This window comes from Planococcus citri, chromosome 3 (genome assembly GCF_950023065.1).
Source record: "Planococcus citri chromosome 3, ihPlaCitr1.1, whole genome shotgun sequence".
In the NCBI taxonomy this organism is placed as follows: domain Eukaryota; kingdom Metazoa; phylum Arthropoda; class Insecta; order Hemiptera; family Pseudococcidae; genus Planococcus; species Planococcus citri.
The window spans coordinates 32,295,111-32,321,112 of NC_088679.1; the positions used below are offsets into that span (position 1 = coordinate 32,295,111).

At 31.7% G+C, this 26,002-nt stretch overlaps 3 protein-coding genes across 9 annotated transcripts in view; all 3 read left to right on the forward strand.

Moving 5' to 3' along the window:
• LOC135841570 (fasciclin-2-like) overlaps positions 1–11,081 on the forward strand; it is a 194,385-nt gene extending 183,304 nt beyond the window's left edge. Inside the window, exons 12-17 of one of the 4 annotated variants that reach the window (XM_065358579.1) lie at positions 322–345; positions 5,418–5,546; positions 5,642–5,711; positions 7,340–7,405; positions 8,530–8,610; positions 9,258–11,081. In XM_065358579.1, the coding sequence (XP_065214651.1) occupies positions 322–345; positions 5,418–5,546; positions 5,642–5,711; positions 7,340–7,405; positions 8,530–8,610; positions 9,258–9,342 (455 nt within the window). In that variant the 3' untranslated portion in view covers positions 9,343–11,081. Of the gene's footprint in view, positions 1–321; positions 346–5,417; positions 5,547–5,641; positions 5,712–7,339; positions 7,406–7,830; positions 8,614–9,257 lie in introns of those variants that run through there. The other 3 variants (XM_065358581.1, XM_065358580.1, XM_065358582.1) reach the window with 3 other exon arrangements.
• A 3,149-nt stretch (positions 11,082–14,230) lies between these two features.
• Positions 14,231–19,755, forward strand: LOC135840977 (uncharacterized). Of its 2 annotated transcripts, none has more exons than XM_065357752.1 (17): positions 14,231–14,373; positions 14,484–14,647; positions 14,749–14,861; positions 14,937–15,091; positions 15,169–15,299; positions 15,380–15,702; positions 15,773–15,951; positions 16,028–16,205; positions 16,283–16,459; positions 16,541–16,650; positions 16,723–16,869; positions 16,958–17,150; positions 17,365–17,453; positions 17,544–17,730; positions 17,853–18,095; positions 19,264–19,502; positions 19,588–19,755. In XM_065357752.1, exons 2-17 carry the CDS (start codon positions 14,548–14,550, stop codon positions 19,721–19,723), a joined length of 2,700 nt encoding a protein of 899 aa, XP_065213824.1. In that variant the 5' UTR covers positions 14,231–14,373; positions 14,484–14,547; the 3' UTR covers positions 19,724–19,755. The 2 variants fall into 2 exon arrangements, with proteins under 2 accessions (XP_065213824.1, XP_065213825.1); XM_065357753.1 differs by having other exon boundaries at positions 14,256–14,373; positions 14,529–14,647.
• Positions 19,756–20,136: 381 nt separating this feature from the next.
• Positions 20,137–26,002, forward strand: part of Klc (kinesin light chain) — a 35,415-nt gene continuing 29,549 nt past the window's right edge. For all 3 annotated transcript variants that reach the window (XM_065357754.1, XM_065357755.1, XM_065357756.1), the window contains exons 1-2: positions 20,137–20,390; positions 20,636–20,689. The gene's annotated coding sequence lies outside the window, so the exon portion shown is untranslated. The remainder of the gene's footprint in view (positions 20,391–20,635; positions 20,690–26,002) is intronic.

Here is a 26,002-nt window from a genome sequence, read left to right on the forward strand (position 1 = left end):
GCTTTGTCAAATTGTTCATCTATACCTTACTCTTGGATATTCTTAGACGATTTATGGTACATTTATTACATACCTATCTAATTTAATTGAATCAGTAATTACTTACATAGATCTACACTATAGATTACCTTCTGGGTATATTAGAAACTTGTTAACACGATTATTTTGGATCTTGTACATTTCAAAAAAAAAAAACAAAACAAAACAAAACAGTATTTAAAATTTCTACCTATTATGATATTTTTAATAAATTTAGCTTTTACGAGGTAGTTGCTTGATAGCTTATGTTTGTACGTGGTACGTGTTTTTTTTATGTTCTAGATGTTGATTCAATTGCTACAACTGGTAAGGCATCATCGACTTATCGATTGTTTGAAATTGTATTTGTTGTTGTGTCTTTTACTTTGGGTGTTACTTACATTTAATAATTGTGTAGTTAATGTTTTGGATTGACGAGTTTTTTCCTTTATTTTTTTCTTCTTAAATAATTTTTAATCGCCAGTGTTTTATGTTGACTTCTTGTTTTGCGCTTTACGACGAACTAAAGACCAAAAAAAAAAGCATAAAAAACGTACAAAAATACTTTCGTATTTAAAATACTCATTTGTGAATGTTTAAGGGAGGGATGAATCTAACGTTGATGAACGTTTAATACTATTACACGTTGGCAGCATTGACCAACGTGAGGTTACTTATCAAAATATCATTGCTGAGATTTAAAAATTAGTTTTTGTACGTTACCTATTTATTATTATAGTGTTTTTATATGTATTGTAAATTATTTATTGATACGTAACGTTATCGAAAGTTTTTTTTGTGTATACGCTTAACGTATTTAAAATGCCATTTTGTTTTTAAAATTACGATGTATGTTTTGTATTAAGGTACACGATGTTAAATGTAGTTTTAATGTATAGATTAATCTATTTTTTTTTCTAATTTTGAAAAAGAAAAAAATCAATAGTACAATGCACTATTTTATAGCATATCGAGATGAGTAAACTTTCAATACGTTTACTGTGATAAAACAAAAAATTATAAATCCATTTTAGGGCGGTTTTTTTTCTATAAAAAAATTATTTAGGGGTAGTTTGTACAGTATCTCATTTTTTTAGCGTTTTAGATTATTAAATAGGTAGTTTTTTTTAATACATTTTAATTGTACCTCATTAATGTTTAGTTACACACAAAAATAATTTAAAAAACGGTTGCTAAAATTGAACTGCCTTGAAAAAAAAATCACCAACTGGCGCTTTTGTAAATTTTTTAATATTGGCCGGAAAAATTTAGACGAAATGCAGTGTGTACTTAATTCGTGTGTTAGAATTTTAAGTTCTTTTTGCATCATTACGTGATATTATGATATAAGTTGCGTTTGAAAAAAAAATTAATAATAAACACATACGAGAAAATTTTTGCTTGCTTTTGTGTACGGTATTATTATTATATGATAAGTTGTGTATGTACGAAGAGTCTCGAAAGATTTGGCACATCACGCTCGTTATATAAAATGTCTTCATATTGTCATCGTTATACTATAACTTAATAACTGGGGTTTTTAGTACTTACGTTGGGTTGCACTCATCATTCATTTTTTTCCAAAATACTTCTACCTAAAAACGCGTTAAAACTTTTCTACTCGAAGATTGGTAAATATGAAATTTTCTAAAATACCTACGCACCACATAAGCATGGTACTATAGTGTCACAATTTTTTTTCATTTCATTTTTTATTTCTATTGTGTTTAATACGGTGGTAGATATGGATAAATGTGAAGCGTTATGTTGTGATAACGTCCTTTTATTTATACAGCTTTTAAAACGTCACAGCGATCGGGATTTACTCAGCTTCACGTGTTAATTACGTACGGGGTTAAGTTAAGATGTATAAGATTTAAGTGGCAGGCTTATCGTAATGTTTTGCAAAAGGGTTGATGTGTTTTGTATGTTTGCACGTTATTTCTGCATGGCTTTTCAAAAGCGTACTACTCGTAGATGTTTGGCATTTGCAATTTGCATGACGTGTGATTTTTTTTTTTGATTTTTTTTGCTGTGTTGAGCTTTTAATAGAAGTATAACCGGTGATGCTGATAATTTAGTGTGTTTTATTGTTGATAAGTGTGTTGTAATGGGTTGGTTTTTTTGTTCATCTGTTGCGGGTGTATCGTTTATATTTGGTATCTTTACCTTTTGTGTGCGATCTTGCATATTATCCTACTGTTGTATATATTGAACAGTTTTTTTCAATGTATGGCTACCTATAGTTTTGGAGAAAATGACGGACTTGATGTATTTAATCTAAATTACGTTGATTCAATTTTGAAACTAGATTTTTTTGATGATGTGAATCTGGCTAGCATCAGAGTTGGGGTTTTGCAGAAACAAATAAGTATTTGTATGGTCAAAATGATAAAAAATAGTCCTGAAAGTAATATCAGCCCGACTCCGAATCTGAATTTTACTCTTTCGATCTATTTTAGAGCCTCCAGCGCGATTTTGAATTTTGAAATGGCTCTGAAATGGCTTGAAATTGTAAAATTTGGATTCGGGGGTTGGTTTTAGTTCAGAAACAGCGATTTCTGCGATTAAAAAATTTTTTGCGAACAAGAGATTTTGATTTTTCCCCCCACTTTTTTCCTTGAATTAAATTCGAGGTATCCGACTGGAAATCGACCCAATTATGGATAAAATCGTTAACCAGACCGAGTACAGCCACATGCTCGATTTTTAGCCGCCCGAGGCTATTTTCACGCTTCTTGGAGATATCTAAAATCGCTCTAGAGGCTCCAGAATGGCTCGAATGTGTAAAATTCGGATTCAAGGGGGTTGATATTAGTTTCAAGACTAATTTTCGATCATTTTTTGACTGCTGAATGAATATTAATGATTATTTTTTAAGCGTAAATTGACTGAATGAGTCAAATTTGGATTTTCAAATACTCCCCAAAAATCGAAAAATCAACTTGAGATCTATAATAATTTTGGTTGTGGGGGCTTTGTTTGAATTTTCTTGAATGGTTCCAAAAATCGCAGAAATGTATAAAAATAATTAGATGAACTGCAGTGATTATCTTGGGATACATATCTACATCTTCTGTGCTCATAGCTCACCTGAAAAGAGGCTCTGAAGCCCAATTTTTATGCCATTGAAGAAAATAGTATTTTCAGGGTCCCAAAAATTTTGTAAAAAATATTATTATGACTTAGCAGTTACAGACTACAGTCCTGAAAATTTTCGATTTTAGTAATTTTTCAACTACTGTCGCGTCGCACTTGAAGGTTCACTCTGTCAATATTGCATAGTAAAAAAAAAATATTTTTATGGGATGAATTTTTGAAGAAAAAAAAAGTTTTTAATAATTAAGTAGGTGCATCGAAAGTAAACTAAAACATGGAATGAAAATCGAGATACATATTACTCATCAAGTAAATTAACCACTCCAGGTGTTGTCCTTTGATTTAAATGAGATAACGATTTTTGGAGAGAATGGTCCGAAAGCCCACCAACCCAAATTTCAGCTGCTCAAATTGGTTTTTCGAATTTTTGCGAATTTTTAAAAATCCAAAATTGAGTATTTTTGGCAATTTTTTCCTTAAAAAACAAACAAATAATACAGCATATTTTCTCTAAAAAAAAATGATGGAAATTAGTCCTAAAATTAATATTATATCCCCTAAAACCAAATTTTACCATTTAGAGTCATTTTAGAGCCTCCAACGCAATTTTCCATTTCTCCAGAATTTGCTAATTTCTTCAAAAAGTGAAAAAATTAATTTGTGGAAATAAAACTCAAGTTGTTGCTTATTCTGAACTTGTTCGAAGAGTTTATCTAGATTCTAGTCGATTTCCAGGCAAACTTGTCAAGCATTCTTTTTTTTTTTTTTGCCAGCATACCTAAATTTTTCAACTAAAGCGGGGGGGGGGGAATACAAAAAAAATAAAATTTCTATTTGTAGTGTCTGAGTGATCGTTTATTATCAGAAACAAACTCACTAAATCGGAATTTAATCATTTCGAACCATTCTGGAGCTTCTAGTGAGATTCTGAATTTCTCCAAAATTTTTGAATTTCCCTATAAGGCGAAAGGATTGATTTGGGCAGTTGAAAATGGAGTTCTGGCTTATTCTCGGCTTGATTATAATTACGAATTTATCCACATTTGGGCTGATTTCCAATACAAGTTGACACTTCGAGTGTGATTTTTTAACCAGTAAATTTTTGATTAGGTATTCTTTTTTTTCACGCCTGGAAATCGTTCCAAATGTAGAAAAACTCGATGGAAAGGTTTAGAATAATCCGCAACTCGATTTTTAGCTGCTGAAATCGATCTTTGTCTTTTCTGGAGAAATTCAAAAAGACGTGGAGGAATCGGAAATAATGCTGGAGGCTCCAATATGGCCCAAAATGATGAAATTCATTTTCAAGGGAGTTTGATATATTAGTGTTATGGGAATATTTTTATCATTTTCACGCATTTACCGAAAATAGCCAATTTTGGGGCTTCAAAAATTTTCGGAAACCAAAAATTAATTTGAGCTGTCGAAATTTTGATGGGAGGAGGAGGGTGCTTCAAATAATGCTCTATCCGAAAATCGTATTCGAGTCAAACACCTCAAGTTTTTTTTGAGATATTTTTTTAAACTTTGACTCGAAAACATCCCCCTTTTTCTCTCACATGTTGGAAATGAAATGAGTTTGAAAACATGTCAGTGAGTGGGGAAAATTGCAAAAGGCTATTAGTACATATTTCTACAGTTCTAGCTGCTTAATCACAACTTTTTATGCATTTTTCACTTCTTTTTGAGAAATTTAGGTGCGCTAGTTAATAATCGAGTTGAACAAATGAGTCGATTTTTGAACAAATTTGGCAAAATTGATTTTTAATTAGTATACAAATTCAAATATATGTACAAGTTAAACTCGTTGATTTTTCAACTATTTTGATTATCGATTTTTGCGTAGATTCGATTATCGATGTTTGTGAGTATTTTCTCAAATTTTAATCTGTGAAAAGAATTTCTCTTCAACGTCAAAATTTGATCATAATATCGAATCATTTCTGATTCAAATTCGACCATCGATATTGTCATTAAATTTCAACTGAACGACCGATACATTTGGCCAAGGTCAATAATCAAATTGCTGATTTTGATTTTCTTATTATTGATCAGATAATCTTGTAAAATTTGCGAGTATACTCGTCAATGTGGTAGCCATACAGTCGTACAATTTAGCATCATAATGACGTACCTGTTTATACATTATACACGACATTTAAAAAAAAGCATGCGATAAATAATTTCACTAACTTTTTTAAAAAAATTTATTTTGTTCACATTGTATTATATTTTACCAATACAACTAATAAACTCGAATAATTAAATTGTCTCTAATATCGGTATTGTTCTTATTTCAGTTTCAACCGAACCAGTTCCAGCTGGAGAAACGCGAATGAGCAGCGCTGTGCTCATTTACATCGTAGTAGCTATTTTAATAGCCGTTTTAGTCATCGTCGATGTTTTCTGTTTCTTCTTCGGAAAAACTGGTACGTTTCCTGAAATTGTAATCCAAATAAGGATACATTTTTATATACGAGTACCTACCTGCATTTTTAAATGACCTACTTTTGTGTTGTTCCAGGTGTTCTTTACCTAATCTGTGGAGCTTGTTGTGGCAAAAAGAATAAGAATTCCGATGATAAATTAGGAAGGTACGTTCAAGCCGATAATTTTCGACTTACTCTAATTTTGGAATTTTTTACTTTTTTTAATTCTTGCACGCGTTTTTATTCACGTTATTATTTATTCATTTAAATTTATATAGAACGTAGTTAGGTTTACTACTTGTTTATTTGGGAGAAAGCGATGCGATGGTGTTAATTTTTTTTTATTAGATGAATAATATTTAAACGCGTGTAATTGCATGATAATTAATTAGGCAGATTGCGGTGTTGAAGTAGGTATTTATTGTTATCATAGTATAAATGATGTAGAATTTTATTGAGATCATCGCAAATTTAACCATATATACGCGTCTTGAGCACTCCTTTGTTTAGAATTAGGTAGTATTTTATGGGTAGTGTAATAATTGTACTCGTAATTTTATTTACGGAGAAAAATTGCGATGAATTACGACTCGATTTTGAGTTTGGCTCTGAAGATGTGTTTGGCTCTTTCTCTTTTGCTTGCTTTGTGAAATGATGGATGATGGAGTGAGCTATTGGGTTATGAGTGGATGGAAAAAATTGAAGAATTTGGTTCAAAATTAATTTTGCAAAAAAAATATTTTCTAATTTGTGTAAAAATCGTGAAAAAATCAGTGTTTTGCATTTTTGAAGGTTTATAAATATTATCCGTAGAAAAATTCTGAAGGAAAATCTAGTGCTTTTAGACGAGATAGATACTCGTATATACGGTAAAAATTTTCGTAATTCTGCGTTAGAGGGAAGGAGGGACCTTCGTAACTGCTTAGTATCTTTGGCAGTTTGAAAATTTTTTGTTGAAAATCACAAAAGATCAAAATTTTGAGTCAGAAATTTCAATTTCGTTCTTGGGAAAGGGGTGGATAAGAATGGAATAGCAGATAAAAATTCTATGCTTTTTCTTTTTCGTTTTTTGAAAAACTTGATTAGGAAAAAATTGCTCTGGTGGGAGATTTTTTTGTAGTAAATTTCACTTCTTAAAACTCTTGGGAAAAATCCTCTTCTAAAGCAATTTTTTTAAAATCCGAATGAAAATATTTTTAAAAAAATTGAAGAGAACTTCTTCGGAAAAAATTCTTTCTGTGGAAACATTTTTTGGGAAAATTCATTTTCTGTTTTTAGAAAAATTTGAAGAAAAAAGCTCCAGTTTTGAAAAAAATTTCTGTACTCATTTTGTAAAAAAAATCTTGCTCAAAAAATGATTTGTCCCAATAAAAAAAAAAGTAGACCTTTTTTTTAACTGAAAAACTTGCATTTTTTTGAAAAATGAAAACTTCTTTTTCTGGAAAAAAAATTTTTTAAGCAGTCTATTTTTGTGAAAAAAATTTGAAAATGGTTCAGGAAAGAAACTGTTTTTTAAACACAGGGTTTAAAATTTTGTGGAAAAAAAAGATCTATTTTTACTAATTGAAAAAATTTGCTTCTTTCTAAGAGAACTTTTTCCCAAAAATTCCTTTTTTGCTGAAAGACGTTTTTAAAATAAAATATTTTGAATTCATTCAAAAGGGGCGATTGAAATTGCTTAATCGAAGCATCAATGAAAGAGCCAAATGCATCTCAAAAGGGTCAATTCATCGAGCAAACAATATAAATACGATAGTTAATATTTTTAATACCTATTGAAATTCTTGGTGTAGGTCTCAGTCTTCCGTAATGCTTGTACCCACAAACTATGTCACAGTTATGACATTATTAAGTGATTCGTGAGTTAATTGATTGGTTAAATTGTTGTTATTTTTTTGTGGTCTTGTGTTTTAAAGTGTCGTCTACCTCTACCTACTAATTTTTGAAGCCAACTAACTCAAATTGTTTGAAATTGCTGTACGCCTTTTTTGAACCAGTAAAAATATATAAATAAATATCGAACCGTACCTATCTCCATTATGAACTCAAACTTGAGGGAGAGAAAAATTCTACGCTGTGCAATTTTTTATTTGAATGTAATTAAAGCTCATTTCTTACACACCCACACGAGCGAGGGGCTAAAGACTTATTAAATAATTGTGTAGTTGTGTGTGGCTTTGTAATACCTACCTACCTATCTTAATTAATTAATTGCTATAGATGAAGTTACCCTATCTAATGGTGTGTTTCGATTACATTAACATTTTTATTATCTATATGTTAGTTTATATAGCTGGCGTTTTCCTTTGCCTTATTGCGGCAATATAAATGGCGAATCTAGCAGCCATGGCGGTAATAGCTCCGTTAATTCTGAAGTCGAAAAAGTTCCATTGTCTGAAATGACTTTTGTCTTGTAAGGAATACGTAATCATACTCCATTTTAGCTTGTTTGGCGCTACGTGTCTTTTAATATAGTTGTATGAAAAATTTGCTTGATATTTCGACTGTCGTTTCAAATTCTTTTTTTTGGATGTTTTTTTTGCACCTCCTTTTTATTTTGTTGTTTTTTCCTGTAGTTTGCGTATTTTTGTTTCAAATTTTGTAGTAGTATTTTATTTTATTCAGTTTATTGAAAGGGAATGTAAATTACGAGTATAGTTCTTGAGATGAGATGAGTTTATGGCCCTGTTTATACGAATGATGCCATCTGTAGGCTGGTGCAAGAAGTAGCTCTCTATGTTCCTGTTCCTTTTATGAAAGGCTGATATTGGAAATTCTATTTTACAGACGGGGATCGTATTTTTGAGTATGTTTTTTAATGGAGCGTGGAATTATGAAAATTTTTTATCGGTTTAAGTTCCCTATAGGGTTTCAGAATTAATCTTTTGCCCGTATCTCGCTCTGTAGTTGTACTATTATATGCCTGAACAGCTTGATTAATTTGTTGCTGGTTAATTAATTGAATTTTTCTTGTCGGTTGCAGCGAAACGAAAGATTTGATCTCAAATGGACATAAGAAAATTGATATCGAAGAACAGGCGCCAATGATCAACAATACCGATGGGTAGGTATTTTTTTTTTGAAAATTAAAGGTGTGATTTAAAAACAACAAAAAAACAAAATTCTTGATTGGCCAAAAAGTATACGGACAAAAATAGATGTTGCAGGCAGAATTTTTTCAAAGTTTTTCTAGAAAAGTTGAAAAATTTTCAAATATGAAATTTTTGAACGGAATTCTCTCTTGAGAGAAATGGTTTTTCACAAATGAAAAAATCCTTCAAAAATTTTCCTACACTTTTTTAAGATTTTCCATAAAAATCAAGTGAAAAAATTTTCTTTTTAAAAATTAATTGTAACAATTTTGGTTAAAAAAGTTTTTTTTTCAAAAAAGTAATTCTTTTTCAGAAGTTTTGGAAGGAAAATTTGACTAAAAAAATTTTCTCCAAAAATAAAAGATTTTCACAACATTTTTTGTATTATTTGAAACTTTCATAAATTTTTGTACATTTTCAAATTCATCATAAAATCTTCTCTTGCTTCTTCATTGTTTAAATAAATATTTCTTGTACATCTTCATTTGTTTTTGAATGCCTCCCTCTCCATCGTTGTCTAGAAAGTAGATACCCGAATGTACTTGAAATTAATTAATTATTTACATACGTTAATATGTTTTCTAATTGTAAACCTTTTTCTTTAATTTTCCACGTCTAGGTCCAAAAAAGACACAGCTGTCGAATACGACGTGAAAAAAGGCACATCGCGAACAGGTTTTGTCGGCAAAGACTCAGCAGTGTAGAAAATAAGAACGACGTGAAGAGAATTAATATCATAGATACTCGACTTTTACTTTTGTTTGAAATTTTTTTCTTTTATCTTTTTTCTTTTTTAAATCATCATTTTACTGAATATCAGTACGTACTTTTTTTTGTTTTGTTACCATTGAATATTTTAATTGAATTTTAGTTTGTTACGCGCGTTTAAACGCGCGTTTTTAATGGTACTTTTTATACGTTTTAACGACAATTAAGTATTTAATGGTATATTCGCAAATCGCGATGATTGCTTGGTGAGATGAGAACATCACTGACTGTGTGAGAGGTAATTCTTTGCAGTAGGTAACCTTTGTCCTCTACCTACTAAGTATATTGTTTTTAATCAAGATATCGCGTATATCTTCTTCCTTTTTGATTACTTAACATTCAGATTTTTATGTCTTTCTTTCCCACTCGTGTGGGATTTTACTTCTATTATTTTATCTTTCTCTTTCATCCTTTTTTTTGTAACGTGGTATCATCTTTATTATCATTTTATTGGAATTTTTATCATTTTTAAAATTTATTTTACCTCGTATTTTTATATAATGTATATTTTTGATTTGATTCGCTTTCATCAAAATTTATTCTTTCTGTATAATTTACGTAAAATGTGTTTAAAATTTTCGTTTCCCCTTTCTCCTCTATTTTCCTTCATCATTGGTGTTATATGCGTTGTAAATTTGCTAAGGTCCATGTCGGTGTTAAGTTTGTGAAGAAAATGAAAAATCCAACTCGGAGGATGATGATTTTTTTTTAAATGTACGACGAGTGTTTGAAATGCACGGATTCAGTGATGTGTTTTTATGAGGTAAACGGTTATATGTAAATGTTTTAAAGATTTTCTCAATTCTATAATATTGAAAATATGATCGTCAATTAAGCGAATGAAGAAATATAATTCGAATTGAATACGACAGTAAAGACATAATATCTGCATTTATTTTAAAAAATAATACGTTTACCCGTTAAATGTTGCACTTTTAGTATGTTATGAATTTTATTTTTATTTTATATTGTATTAAGTTTATAATTTTTTTTCTTTTCTTTTTTTTCGGTTACATTTACAAATAAATAGAAACAAATTTTTTTGTTGCTTAGTAATTGAAACGACAATATGAATTTATTTTGTAAATGTACTTTTCATGTATTTTTATACTCGAATATTTTATAAATTCTTCTTTTGTAATTTGATATTTACGACTAGTCTGATAAGAATATTTTGTGTTGTATTTTATTTTACTTTTTTTTAATTTTTTTTTTTTTAATTTCAACGAATGTTTGGACCGATACTGTAAAAGCTAAAAAAAGATACAATAATAATTCCGTGTACAATATCATAAAACAATAGTAAAAAGAAAAAAGGAATTCCCGCCTGTGATTTTTGTACGTGTTTGGCTTATTTTTAGTATATTTGATAATGCATTTAAGAATTTTATTTTTAGTTTGCCACCATGTTATCTTTTTAAGGGTTTTCATTTTACGTGATCTACCACCATTTTGCCGTAATTTAAAATGTAATCTCTACGCTAATTATTATGGTTTAATGAGTTGCAAGTTTGGAAACGTCGTGTCGCGTCATGTCAGTCATGTGCTTGTGATGTATGTAAAATGATAATGCTGAGAAGTGATGCTGTATTATGTTACTATACTGTTTATGCGTGTAAGGCTTGAACGAATGCTTATTTCGTGTAATATGTTTTAATAAAAAATTTTTGGTTAATTTTGTATGCTTATTTGAGAACTGAATTGGAGATTGAGAGGTTGTTTTGCACTTTGTCTCATATGTAGTTCCTTGGGGGTCTTTTACAAAAATCAAATTCGTGTTCAGCGGATTCAAAAACGTAACTTTTGATGTATCACATGTTCTAGGTTCTCATTTTAAATTTCTGCACCTCCTCTCTAGAAGCTCGTTCGGGGGGTTTCGCAAAAATATTATTAAATTCGTACTCGGCGGATTCAAAAACGTATATTTTGATATGTAGGTACTTCATTCGCTCGTACGACTTATTTTAGAGTTTCACTCTCTGGGAAGAATTCTTTTTGAATAATTCATAAAAACGATCTCAAAAATGAATTCAGCATTTTCAGAAACTCTCTTATGCCACATTTGGAGATTTTTATCTCGAGCTCCCCTGAACGACAAAACCGAAGGAAATTAAAAAAATAATGAGAAACTCCTGCAAAACTACCTGTAGTCAACTCAAAACACTATCAATAAATAAATAAACTAGCATATGATACTTATTAGAATTTGAAATGACAACCAAAATTGGAAACTAACGTGAAAAAATTTCAATTTTTTATAATGTAAGTTTTTCCCCAATTTACAACGAATATTATTAACATGTTGAAATGACATACCTACAAATACATAAAAGAAAGGGACATCAAAATCAACAGAAAGTACCGAAAACTGAAGAAAAATATTGGCAAAATAAAACATCAAACATCACTTAAAACGACTCGAAAACGAGAATAAAAAATTAAAATCACAAAAGACTACAAAACAGTGGAATTTTAGTAAAATTTAAAAAACATTCTAAAAATTTGCATTTGCATAATACATCGCTGGAACCTCTCATGAATGCAAGAAAAAACATTAAAAACCCAGTAAGTCTAAGTACCTACCTAATTCGTCAAGAAATGATGAAATTTGAGTGAAAGGAGGAGTCTCGATAAGGTCATTTTTTTGGGTCCCGCACAGTTATCGACTCGACTACTCTTAAAATGCTGTAATTAATGTCCCAAATACGAATCCATGCTTAGTTAGCTCAAAATTATAATTTTTTGGACTCCAGGAGTTCCCAAAGTTGTGAATAAAAAAATAATTTTAGGAACCACTGAGAATTATTTTCAAAAACTTTTCAAGCGTAATTTTGCGCTTGTTTTTCAAAAATCCAATTTTCCATTTTTTTGTAATTTCAATATTTTGGGAACCCCTGGAAAGCTGAAAATGCGCGATTTACGCCAAACGTAATGTTTTGAGGTATATATTCCATTATGTAGATGAAAAAGTTTAATTGAGCTCCCTCTATCTTTGTAACTTTGAACCCCTTTTTTAGAGGCCCCCACTTTAGGCACCCCTAAAAAAGGCGTTTATGCATATTTTTTTCTAATAAAATTGAATAATTTACATTAGAAAAACACTAGCAAGTGCTCGATAATTTTTCACTTGATTTTTCCTGTAACATTCATAATTGAGCTTTTTTGCGCCAAATTCTGAGATTTAACTCTTCGAAAAAAACATTTAAATCACGTTTTCACGATTTCAACAAAGTAAAATCTCAGAATTTGGCCCAAAAATCTCAATTTTCAAAGTTACAGGTAAAATCGAATGAAAAATTATCGAGCTCTTGCTAGAGTTTTTCAAACGCAAATTCTTCAATTTATTTGAAAAAATATGCATAAACGCCTTTTTTTTTAGAGGTGTCTAAAGTGGGGGGGGGGGCTCCAGAAAAATGGTTCAAAATTACAAACATACAGGGAGTTTAATTAAACTTTTTCACCTAGATAATTGATTATATTCCACAAAAAATTACGTTTGGCGCAAATCGCAGGTTTCTAGTTTTCCAGGGGTTCCCAAAATATTGAAATTACAAAAATGTGGAAAATTGGATTTTTGAATACCAGCGCAAAATTTTATTGAGCTCAAAATTTGGTAGGGTGGAGGTCTTTCAGATACTAATAAACTGTAAAAAGCTTTTTAGCGGGGTTCAAAGGGGTAAGGTAAAAATGGCGATTCCGGAATTTTCCAAAAATTGAAACCCCCCAATTTCTGCCCCTGAGGGTCGAAAATTAATGGGAAATCATCTCGCATAACGTTTATCGGGTTCAAACTGATATTTTACGCTTAAAAAGTTTTTGAAAATAATACTCAGTGGTTCCTTCCTAAAATTATTTTTTTATTCACAACTTTGGGAACTCCTGGAGCCCAAAAAATGATAATTTTGAGTCAACTAACCACGGATTCGTATTTGGGACATTTATTACAACATTTTAAGAGTAGTCGAGTCGATAACTGTGTGGGGCCCAAAAAATGGCCTTATCGAGACTCCTCCTTTTCAGAAAGTGTGTCAAAAACTCATTAAAATAAAATAATGTGTTAAACACTCAAAACATGGCATTAAAATATTGAAAATTTATCAAGAAGTAGGTAATGAAAATTCAGAATAATTTACCATCGATAGATGAAAAAAAAGTGTCAAAAACGTGTTGAATTGATGTAAAAAAATCGAAACAAAATCAAGTATCAAAACTCAAAAGTGCATGAAAAACAATAACTACATAATTATTTAAAATGTGTTGAAATTTCATATAATCACGATTAATATCTTCAAAATTCGTTGTTCTGAAGTTTAGCTATGTACTCGTGTCTGCAGTTTGAATTGAAATTTGAATCAAACAAAAACTTAAAACTAGAACTCGAGCTGATAAAGTGGAAAACGACCCAAAACCTGACGTAGCAAAGGAGGGTGAAGAGGGCTATCACGATCACCCCCCTCCCCACCTGAGAGCGAAAATTTAAAATAAAACATGCAAAAATAATACACGTTTTTTGAGATCCATTTTTTCAAACAATTTTCGCTGTCGCTTCCATTGATCAGTAATTTTTTTCAAATTCATATAATTATTATCCCACAGTACGAAAGCTCTCCGGAAAATTACATCTAAATTTCGATTTTAGGAGCTTAAAAAATCTGATTTTGCCCTCTCCTTAAAAAAAAAAAAAACTCCTTGCAACACAACTGATTTTCATCCTCTACTTTGAACGTTGACTCCTGATTCAACCTTTGAATTTTGATCCTTCCTATTATTTTTCAATTTTCAAGCGAATTCGGAATTTCGATTCGAAATCTCGAATGAAACGCGAACGTAGCCGAAGATACCCGATTCTAATCGGTCGAAGTTCGTGTTTTTGTTTTTGTACCGTTAGATAAAACATAAACAATAGATTGTGTGATAATTACAACCGGTTTCATCGATTTCGAAACCGAATAAATTCATTTTGATAGGTAAGTTAAGTTAAATATTGGCACTTTCAAATCAACAGTTTGATTCATTATTTATTAGTCGTATAAATTTAAAACCTATACTAATATGACCCCCTGTGTCGAACTGCAAGCATGGTCGTAGTTTGCACTTTGTACCATTATTTCTTCGATTCCAGCAAGTTTTCATGTTGATCAATGATAAAAAGTATGTACAGCGAAAATAAACTCTCAGAGGGTATCAAATCAGCGATTGTTTCTGGAAGATTAGAAGTCGTCGAGAAGTTATTGAATCGGGGTAAGTTGAATTTTCAGTTCGATGATTTAAATAACTCGTCTGCAATATTCTTCATGCAGTTTTGTTACAGTAAATTATATGTATTTTTCTATTCTAATTAGTCGACAAATGGAAGGCCAGATGTCAATTAGATGGCTGTGATTGTTCGAATGTTAACCACCTGTTGAATGAAGTAGGCCCTGATGGTGAAACTTTACTCGGATTGGCCACTAAAGTAAGTTGTAGATACATAACGTTTCGCATTGATAGGTACATTACATGATCTTACATTATTTCGTTCTTGTTTTAGCTAAATAAATGCGAGATTGTGAAATACCTGCTATCCAAAGGTGCTAGTCCTAATGCCATGAATAAACAATCATTAACAGCCTACAATTTGGTACCCTCTGATGCCATGAAACAGCTCTACATCGATGAACTATTTTGGGCAGTTTGTAAGAATAAGTAAGTCTATCGTGATTTACTTTTAACTCTGACCATGTTTCTCACCAAAATTTACTTAAATATGTATTTCTATTTAGTTTGAAAAAAGTCCAAGAATTGCTGCTATCCGGATTGCCTATAAATTGTACAGAAAACGATGATACCGAAAATACTCTATTACACGTTGCTGCTCGTTACAGTAATAAAAACACCGTTATGTATTTATTGCGTAAGTGTAATCTGATGGGTATTTAATTTTCGAAATATTCCGTTGCTAAAGTTACTAATTATGATTGATTTACTGTTCAGGCTGTGGAGCTGAAATTGATGCGCTCAATTCGTGCGGAGCTACACCACTTCACGAAGCTTTATGTTACTCGAACGCTGAAGTTGCTGAAGTTCTGATAAACTACGGGGCTAATTTGAATATTAGGCCACACATGGGCAAATTTGCCGAAAAATCGATCGCTGAATTGTTATCTGAACCTCACGTAGAAAAATTATTCAATAAGAACGAGTCCGAACCAAAGAACGAGCTACCTCCAATTCCTTCTCCGAGTACAACGAAAACACCCGAACAGCAACTCGCTCGTTCAAATACACCGGCTAAAGCCAGTCCTCCGATGGAAGAAGTTAGTTTCTAGATGATACGAGGTAAACGTCCGATGTTCATGGATTTTTAAAATTACTATTTTGTTTTAGATAATTAAGAAATTGAAGCATTGGAAAGTATCGAGTGATAATACGAAATCTTTTGTTCAAAGAAAGCTGAATTTATTGTGGCCTCGTCCTCAGAAAATTGACGAATTGTTAGGATCGCCGTTTATATTCTCCGAAGATTTGTTTATCTCAGTGAGAACTTCTTCGGTGTCGTTTCATAGGTAAAAGGATCAGAATTTTTGCTGTAAAGTACCTAATAGCGGAGAATATTTTCTGTACAGTTGATCTTTGTTTTAGAATTCTGGATATATGGAATTTATTTCGGGATAGTTTCGCATCGCTTGAGATAAACGTTGTTTTGAAGGATATTCATCCGAATTCAGTTCCTTGCAATGATTCGCTTCTAGAATGTAATATAAATAGAGATCTGTTTTCCGGCGACGATTGTTATCAAATTCATGTCGCTTCTGATAAGGTATTTTGTACAAAAATGCTGCTATGTATTAACTAAGTAATGTTGCTAATCAAAGATGCATTGAATAATTTGTTCAGATTCTCATACAATGTGGTGGACTTACTGGCCTATATTATGCATTGTCTACGTTTACTCAATTACTCAAGATTAACAATTCGCTTTCATTATCGCCAATTTTAATTCAAGATTACCCACAATTATCTCATAGAGCGGTGCTTTTAGATATTTCTAACGAAAGTAAAGTTCCTATAATGGTAAGTTTTTGAATTTTGATTAAACTATGTAGAAAAACGACGTTAAAAATCTCATCTTATATAATAACCTAAATTTTTCAGGATCGACTGCTGGATATAGTTGATACATTATCAGTGTTAAAGATCAATTATATTCATATTTATGCCAGATTTTCATCTAGCTCTACGTGGGATCATAGTTACAAACAGAGGTATTATTTTTGATATTTTTAAAAGCCATTGATTCGTGAAAATAACAATTTTCATTTCATTTTATCCAACAGTGAGATTGTTTATTTGGATCGTTACACTCAAGACAGATTTGTGAATTTAGTTCCGGTGCTAGAAATAGAATCTCAAATCACAGATGAAATTTTACTTAAAATGTGGCCGATATTTCAAAAATTTTTATCATCTTTTAGTAATTTGAGGCAAGGATATTCTTTTTTGTTGAAAAATTCATCATGATTTTTATATTTTTTTAGTGTGCATTTGTAACTTTTAATTTTCCTTTTTCAGGTATGTACATATAGGACCCTACTTGAGCATGAGACTGGTGAAGAATATCGACTCAGATCCATTAATCCACGAAATCTATCATTTATTAAATATTAATCCGAGTATTACTCTACTGCTTTGTACCAACGAATTGAATCATTGCAAGGTGGTTCCTAAATTAACGAATTTTTTGTTAATTAACTACGATTTTCAAGTGAGTATTCCTCCTACTAATTGCCTAATTGGCTCTTATTGTCTGATCTGAAGGATTCGTTGTTTAGCTTAAACGAATTCTCTACAACAGACATAAATTAAACCAAGTACTCGAGGGGTGTTTTTCAAGTTAATGAATACCTGCGATTTTACTCGAACATCGACAAACGAGTCTTGTTAAACTGTATTTGTAATGAAATTTTGTTACTTTTCAGAATGGCAATTCTTTTTTCGATTCGATCGAAGCTTACAACAAGAATGGTTTCTTATCGATGTTTTGTACCGGTACATCAGCTTGGAATTGGTAAATAGAATATATCTCTCGTTCACACGGATGCTTTCGCCACCTGTAGAATTTGTTCGCTCACTTATATGCGTAATTATCACTGTGTAGTTTAGCTGGTTGTCCGGAAGTGTGTTTGTTCAATATTTTTCAAGGAATACGCGCAGCTCGTAAAGTAAACTCGATCGGAGTAGTCGTTGCTAATTGGCCAGGACTATATTTAATCACTCCGGTAGCTTTTGCTTGGCCTGGTTTTCTAATTGCTTCTGGTTTCAGTTGGAATAGCGATATCAATTTGGTAGAGTATAATTTTTTCACATTTTTAACCTCGACTTTAATACTTATAGAGCTCGAACTTACTCACTTTTTTAGAGCAAAATGAAGTACATAAAGTGAAACTTATGAGAGATTGTTTTTCAGGATGATTTTAGCAGCACTCTGTCAAGTTTGTTGGATATGCATGTTTTCGAAGCGAATAATAAAGATCAAGGAGTCGGTCACGTGATCACTGGATTAGGATATCTGGAATGTGAAGCTTTAAGAATGAATGATCTTAATTTCAATATGAATCCATCGGTGCCTCCTTGTGGATCTATTTTTTATCAATTATTAACCGATATTAGTCACGTTAATTTTAATAACTTCATGTCGAATTTTTTCGAAGTGAGTGGTATAATTTTAATACCTAATTATTTCTTTGTTCTAGTGCCCAAAAGTCAGTTTACGCCATCAAAAATCACGTATATGTAATTCAAGAACTAAGCCTCCTAAAGAAAAACTAATGGCATTGATAGGAAATTTTATCCTTTACAATTTCCTTATTGTCATTTTTCTCTAGAATGCACCGTTCGCCGGAAAAATCAACTTTTATGTCAAAAAACGCGAATTTAAAAAAAAAATGAAGATAATCGGAGGAAAAAAATTTAAAATCAATTCAGCAGTTATAAGTTCAGCTATTTCCAACATAATTTTTTTTTTTTACAAAAACTCCAGACCCTTTGAGGGGGGAGGTGTTACCAAAATCAAATTTTGTAAAAATAAAAAAAAAATGGAGTGATACTGATACGTCAGAATGTAGGTTTTTTGGGTCGTGAAATACGAATCTGAAGTCTTTTTTTCACTCAGCCCCTATGAGGAGGTGCTACCGAAATAAAATTTTGAAAAAAATCACAAATATTCGAGTAGTGTATCAAAATCCAGGTTTTTTGGTTGGGGGTTTTATTTGTCAGTTTTTTAATCATTCGAGATATCTCAAGAATGGTAGCACCTCCTCAATGGCCCCCGAGGGGTCTGAGGAAAAAAAGGACTTCAGATTCGTGTTTCTCGACCCAAAAAACTTATATTTTGACATACAGATTTGTTTCTCGACCCAAAAAACCTACAGTTTGACATATCACTCGATTTTTTTTTCATTTTTACAAAATTTGATTTTGGTAGCCCCCCCCAGATTCTGGCGTTTTTGTAAAAAAAAAATTTTGACGTATTTTTAAAAAAAAAATAATTTATATTTCATCAAATTATGGGAATCACGTTAAAAATAGCTAAACTTATAACTGCTGAATTAATTGAAAAAAATGTTCTCCAATTTTTTTCATATATTTTTTTAATTTACGTTTTTTGACATTCAAGTTGATTTTTTCGGCGAATGGTGCATCTTAGAGAAAAATGTCTGCAAAGAAAATTGTAGAGGATAAAATTTCCTATCAGATCAATGTTATTAGTTTTTCTTTAGGAGGCTTTGTTCTTGAATTATATGTGATTTTTGATGGCGTAAACTGACTTTAGGGCACCCCAGTATATGAAAAATTATTACATTTGTTGAATTTTCCAGAATACCATTAAAACGTTGAAGAAAACGCAAGATTACCTTTCTCAAGTTTCGCTCAAAAGTGCCACTTCGGATCAAGTGATTACCGAACTGAGTAATACTGTCGAATTGTTGCTGTGTGCTTGTAAAATTGGGCAAGGACTCTACGTAATCAATTCCACGTCTAATAGAAATGTTGAAATAGTTTCCTCTCGTAGTATTATCCATTTACCATCTGTTTTGAAATCGGATTTAATTGATAGGTATACATAATATTAATATGATTCGCTGGAGAATATTCGATCTACGTGAATGTACATAAATTAATTTACCTTTTTTAATTTTCAGATTACATTCCATACGTGATATTTATTCGGAATTATGGTACCAACAAAATTTACCTTCCGGATTACACAAATCCCTGAACTTTTTTACAAATATTTTACAAAAGCTGTCTGCTGAAGGACAAACGAATAAAGTATAATGTTTTTAAATAAAATGTATTTTAGAATTTTATATTCCAGTATTTTTTTTCCATCATTGTTCATTTTGTACTTCGAAGTTCGAATTGAAAATTATTTTTTCATTTTAGTCGAGTAATTTTACTTACAATATTAATGGAATCGAGGATTTAAATTTAAAAATCAAGATTCGATTACTTGAAGATTAGGGAAAATAAATTCTGCTCAAAAAGGTGAAGCTGATGGCGTAAACTTCGATGCTCATGCTGGAATTTTGAAAGTTTTATAAAAAAATATTTTCAAATTCCCAGATTTTTTCAGTTTCAGTGGTTTCAGTTATAGTTTCTTAATAGTTTCTGTACTCGAAGCAGTGTTACCAAAGTAGATTTATTCAGCTAAATCAAGTGCAGGAAAGCAAGGCAACATTGTTTCCCCCACTTTGTTCTTTTTATGGATGGCGTATGATTCATTGAAAAGAAAATCGAAGTGATGTGACTTTTTTGAAAGCTTTTTTAACTTTGAACTTGAAAACAAGAAACTTTTTGAGGTTTTTGAACTAATTCATTGCTCTTCTACATATTTCACATCTCGAGCTTAGTATCCTGGTGATTCACGTACCTTTCCCCATCTTTAAATGTGCTGGCGTTCTTCGTAGAAGATAAATTTCATTCATCCAAACATAAGATACAGGTAAGAATATGAATACTAATTAATGCTTTCGTATTACGAATAATAGCCAACAACTTGATAAACCACATTTTGGCGTTGATTAAAAACTGCATAATAATCTCAAGTTCTCTTATATATTTCACGTACTCGAGCTTGTTACAGATGATTAAATCTTGGGTGATTTACGACTATGGCGTACTCGTTCTAATTCTAAGGTTAGCATTTGTTTTACTCTCACTAAAATAGTTGTGTGTTTTGTTTTCTAGCATGAAAAGGCCAATGGAGGCCCGTTGCTGAAATATGAGCGCATCTTTTAATCCGTAAGTATGGAAATCTTCTATCGATTCTTGTTTACACGTATGTCTTGCTAATTTACGCTACGTTTACTGCGATATGCATCCTTCTTGTAGAATGCATTATCTTTCTATCTGTGCTATGTAGTAATGAGCTAATTTCTTTGAACGTGTCTTGCTTAGGAATGATATAACAAATTGCTGATTGTCTTGTTAGTCTCTCAGTTTTGGTAAATTCTTCTTCATTATATTGCATCGTCGCTTTAAAGTTCAACTACATAATGTGGGAAGAGACCCGAAGATATGAACTGGAAAGCTTTGTATTTTTTAGTTACCGTGAACCGTGAAAAATTGGCTTGTGTTAATTCATCTCTCACTCTATGCGTAGTACGTACTGTTATTCCATGATACCTTGAATGCTTCAACCAATGAATGAGAAAGAAGGTTAAATGTTCCATTTTCCCTTTCAATCTTTCCTCTACGCCAATCAAAATTTTTTCATTCGCGGAAGATTTCAACGTTATAACCGGAGTATCGGAAACGAGACCCTGAGTATATAGGATGACATTTTTTTATATTGAAAAAAGTACCTATGTAGTATGTAATCTGTGTATGATTTTACGAAGGTCCTTTGATATTGTCTGGGGTATAATTATCGACGGTCGATTGATGGAATGGATTTTATTACTGATGGCGTCGCGTTGTCTCGACTCGTAATCGATATTTTCGTGTTTTTGGTCAGTTCTGTGTTGCGTTTCGCCGAACTTATGTTTCGTCAATTGTAATTCTTTTGAATAGTTAATCGACTGAATTTTTTCTGAATTTCTATTGTGTATTGAAATACGTATTTTCTCAGTCGAGTTGATTTTACTTGATTTTCTCATGTTTGAAAATCAATTTTATAATGATTGGTAAGTGAGTTATGGAGGTTTTTCATATGGGTTATGTGTTGGGGTGTTCAATTGATATTGTTAACAAAAGATAATTTTAATGTACTTCTTAACCCACATCTTATTTGGAGGACTTCCTTTTCGAAGTTCGAGTTTTCATGCGTTGAATAAGAATGGTGTGAATCTTTCTTGAACCTTTTTTTTGCCATTTTTTTTTCATCAGTTTTTTTTTCGCTTCTTTCTGAAAATAAGAAATGAATATGGTTCTCTTTCAGTGAAATGTTGCATTGCAGCTTCGATCTTCTGGAAGTATATTTATTTAAAGGGTAAAGAATTCGTATAAATGTGTTGCAGATTTCCTGTAGTCGTATTGAAAGTTGTTTATCAATTTATTGTGAAACATTTTCTAGAAGTTGGACCAGCTATGTAATATGTATACTTGATATGAATTTCACCATACGAGTATTATTTCAAATAAAACTCTGGTTTACTACGGTTCTAAAAACATTTCGAAATCACAGCTAAAAATTCATTGATTCGTGTTTAATGTATTCTACCTGTACAAAGCCTGTACATACGCTTTGTTATTTTTTATTCTGTTTACAAAATAATTTTTTTTTTGATAATTAAATTTTAAAGGTTAGAAAACGTTGGGATATTTTCTACTTTCTGTCGCTCTGATTTTAAAATATCAATTCATTTTCTCAATTGAACTCTCAAAAATTACCCTTCCTCCCCCTCTCGATCTTCTTTGAAAAAATATCACGAAATCGAAGAAGTTTCTGGCGTATTGTTCCTTGTTCGTTATGCTTTCGATAAAGCTGAATTACAATACCGTAAACTGGGGTAACATTGAAATCGCGGGGTAACATTGAAGGGTGCGGTTTTTCATCATATTATGCTCCATGGCGGTGGAACTATGAAGTATGGAACAATTCTGACACCGGGAATGGATAGAGTACACTTTGGCGATTATTTTTCCTATTTTATCATTTTCAACTAGTGGTTCCAACACCAGTGAAAAAGCAAGCGAAAAAAAGTGCTGTTTTTATCAATTTTAATTAACATGAAAAGCTTGGTGTCTGGAATTTTGAATTTTCAAAGAACGAGTCAAGTGACATTATAGATGTGTTGGTACATCTCCCGACTATAAATTAGCGCATTTGTTCATGTGCCAAAGTTGTTCCCTGAGGAGTAAAAAAATAATATTCAAACTGGGGTAACTTTGAAGTCTATAAAAAAATCATGAAATTTTGGTAAAATTGGACGAAAATGCATGAAAATGCTTGTAAACTTGTTAAAAACGATGTGAAAACTTGAAAAACAGCTCTAAAATCATTAAAAAATCATAAAATTGGATCAAATTGGCCAAAATGCATGAAAAACGCCTGAAAACTAGAAAAATTCCAAATTATCATTTTGGAGCACTCTTTCATAAATTCAATTGTGAATATGGATCATTTTGTAAGTACTTGACGCGTATAAAGTGACCAAAAAGTGAATACTCATGTTTTTGATAATTTTTGACCTTGATTGAAGCACATTTCAAGGGGTCTTCAAAGTTACCCCAAACGCTGGGTAACTTTGAAGGGCACTTCTTTTGGCTCTTGCGCTTGACAGGAAAAAGGTAGGCAACTTCTGTAACCGCCAAAACGTAGTGCTGACATAGCTTTATCAAAAGCACCACACACATTTCCCCTACCTCCGCCATTCATACCTCTAAACATAAAAAATACTGAAAAATCCTTCAATGTTACCCCAGTTTACGGTAATAATTTTTGAGATTTGAGGTTCGAAAAAAATTTGATTAAAATTCCTGGTTTTTGACAAATCAGCAAAATTTTAATGCTTTTGAACCGTTGAAAATTTTATTTCGAGCAAAAATTAAAATTTTTATCGCGAGCAAGAATGCTAATTTTTTCAAAATCTATTTAAATTCAGATGTAAATTTTTTCTCTTGGAGAAATCTTGATTCTTCTTTTTTCTGTATTTAGTAGAATAGTATGAAATCGAATTTTTGTGTAAAAAAATTTGAAAAAAAAATATCTGGTAAAGAAAATTTTGTATTAGTCAAAACTGAATCGAAAGAGCCTACCAAATTTATTATTTTTCGATTCCATTTTATGTATTGATGGATTTAAAAAAATCAAATTTTGGCAACAAACTTAATTTTACCCAACATAACTTGGAAAGCTGAAATTTGGTGGGGATGTGCCTTGTTTCACTCCTTGAATCAATTGGAAACAGTTTCGAACCATTTTGAACACTTCTCGAGCCTCCAGCAGATTTTTGAAAATCGAAATTCCTACAAAAGTATTATCCAATGAAGTTGAAAAACTAAAATTCACTTTATGCCTTGACTTTATCATGCTGAGTCGACTGGGGATGGTTTCAGGTCATTTTGAAGCATCCAGAAAATGTTTGAAAATTTCAGTTTTCGAAAAATTGGCCAAAAATCAGTCCGATTCAACTTTAGCACGTGTGCACATGTGTACAATGTACATAATTCGTTAAGTAGGCCACTAACCAATACTTAAGTGAATTTGGACTGTTTTTATGGTATACTTTATGAAAATCTGGAATTTTCAAAAACTTGCTGGAGATTCCAAAACATTGCAGAACCATTTCCTGTCGACTCAGCATGTTGAAATAGGAGTATGTGAGTAAATTTTAGCTTTCGAACGTCATGGGGTTAAAATTTGTGGAAATTTCAACTCCAAAAATTTTCGAGAGGCTTCAGAAAACTGCTCGAAATTATTCAAACCCGTTTCCAGCCGATTCGAGGAGAGGGGCTTGGTACCTGTCAAATTTTAGCTTCTCAGGTCTAATTTGTAAGATTTTAATTTTTTTCCATTTTTGGCCAATTTTGATTTTTTTAAAATTCAAAATACATTTGAGCTCCTCTAAAATTTTGACTAGGTTTGTCTGATTCAAAATTTTCTGTCCATTCAGCATTCGAGCTGTGCTTTTTGTTAAGAACCAAGGTTTTCTTTTAGATTTTCTCAGTTTTCAAAAATTTTAGTGTTGAAGTCGAAAGAATCAAAAAATTATTCAGATATTTAATTTCGTGGAACTTTCGTGATTTTTAACCTCATATTTTGAAATGACTTTTTTTTTGAAATCCAATTAGCTATTTAGGACAATTTTTGCATGGAAATTTTGTACGAAACATTGAAAGCTTGAAACGTAAACTGGTTCAAGGAAGCTGATTATGGAGGAGAACAGGGGGGGTCTGAAGCATCCAATTGAAAAAATAAGCCAATATTTCGAACCCGAACCGGTGTCCATTTTGCAATTTTTGGATTGAGCAGGCATGAAATTCGGTCACTTGAAAAGTGACAAAGTCACTATTTCGGCGAAAATGGTCAGAAAAAGTGACCAAAGATTTGTCGTGTGAAAAAGAAAAAGTGCAAAATTTCAGGAAATGATTAATATTTTTCATGAAAATCCTTCAGAATTGTTACCTAAAAAAAAATTGAAAATCAACTGTTCAACATTGAAAATGTAAGACGATGTGATTGGATAGAGACGATTTTTCTAAACCGTACAAAGGTAGATCGAAAGATCAGGCAAAAATTCGTCACCTGTCAAAATTTCAAATGGTAAAGTGCCTTTTTCGATTTTTAGTGAATTTTTGAAAATCAAGTTTAGGCCAAAAATGAGGGGAAAAAAATCAGAATTTTACCAAATTGACCAAAAAAACTGAAATTTGGGGTATACCCTATTTTCGACACGCCAGATCGATTAGAACCTGTTTCAACCCATTTTGAGCAGTTCTGGAGCCTCCAGCAGATTTTTGAAACTCTAAATTCCTTTTAAAATTTCATTAAATGGAGTTGGAAAGCCGAAATTCATTCTGAAAACTAATTTCGATACGCCACGAAGTCGCAGGTAGATTTCGCAAGTCGTTTTGGAGCCTCCAGCGACTTTTTGAAAATTACTGGAGCCTCCAGTAGATTTTTGAAACTTGAAATTTCCCAAAATTTCATCAAAATGGAGATTGAAAGCCGAAATTCATTCTGTAAACTAATTTCATACGCTACGAAGTCGACTGCTGGTGGGTTTAAAGTCGTTTTGGAGCCTCCAGCGACTTTTTGAAAGGTTGTATGGCGTTTTTTGGAAAATTAAAATTTCCAAAAAGTAACTGGAAACTCCAAAACCATTTGAAACCACCATGCAGTCGACTTCATCTCGTACTGAAATTAGTTTGCGAAGTAAATTTCAGCTTGCTAACTCCATTTGATAAAATGTTGAAGTTGTGGGAATTTCAAGTTTCAAAAAACTGATGACTCCAGTAATTTTCAAAAAGTCGCTGGAGACTCCAAAACGACTTGAAATCTACCTGCAGTCAACTTCGTAGCGTATTGAAATTAATTCACCGAATGAATTTCGGCTTTCCATCTCCATTTATTGATGAAATTTTAAAGGGAATTTCGAGTTTCAAAAATCT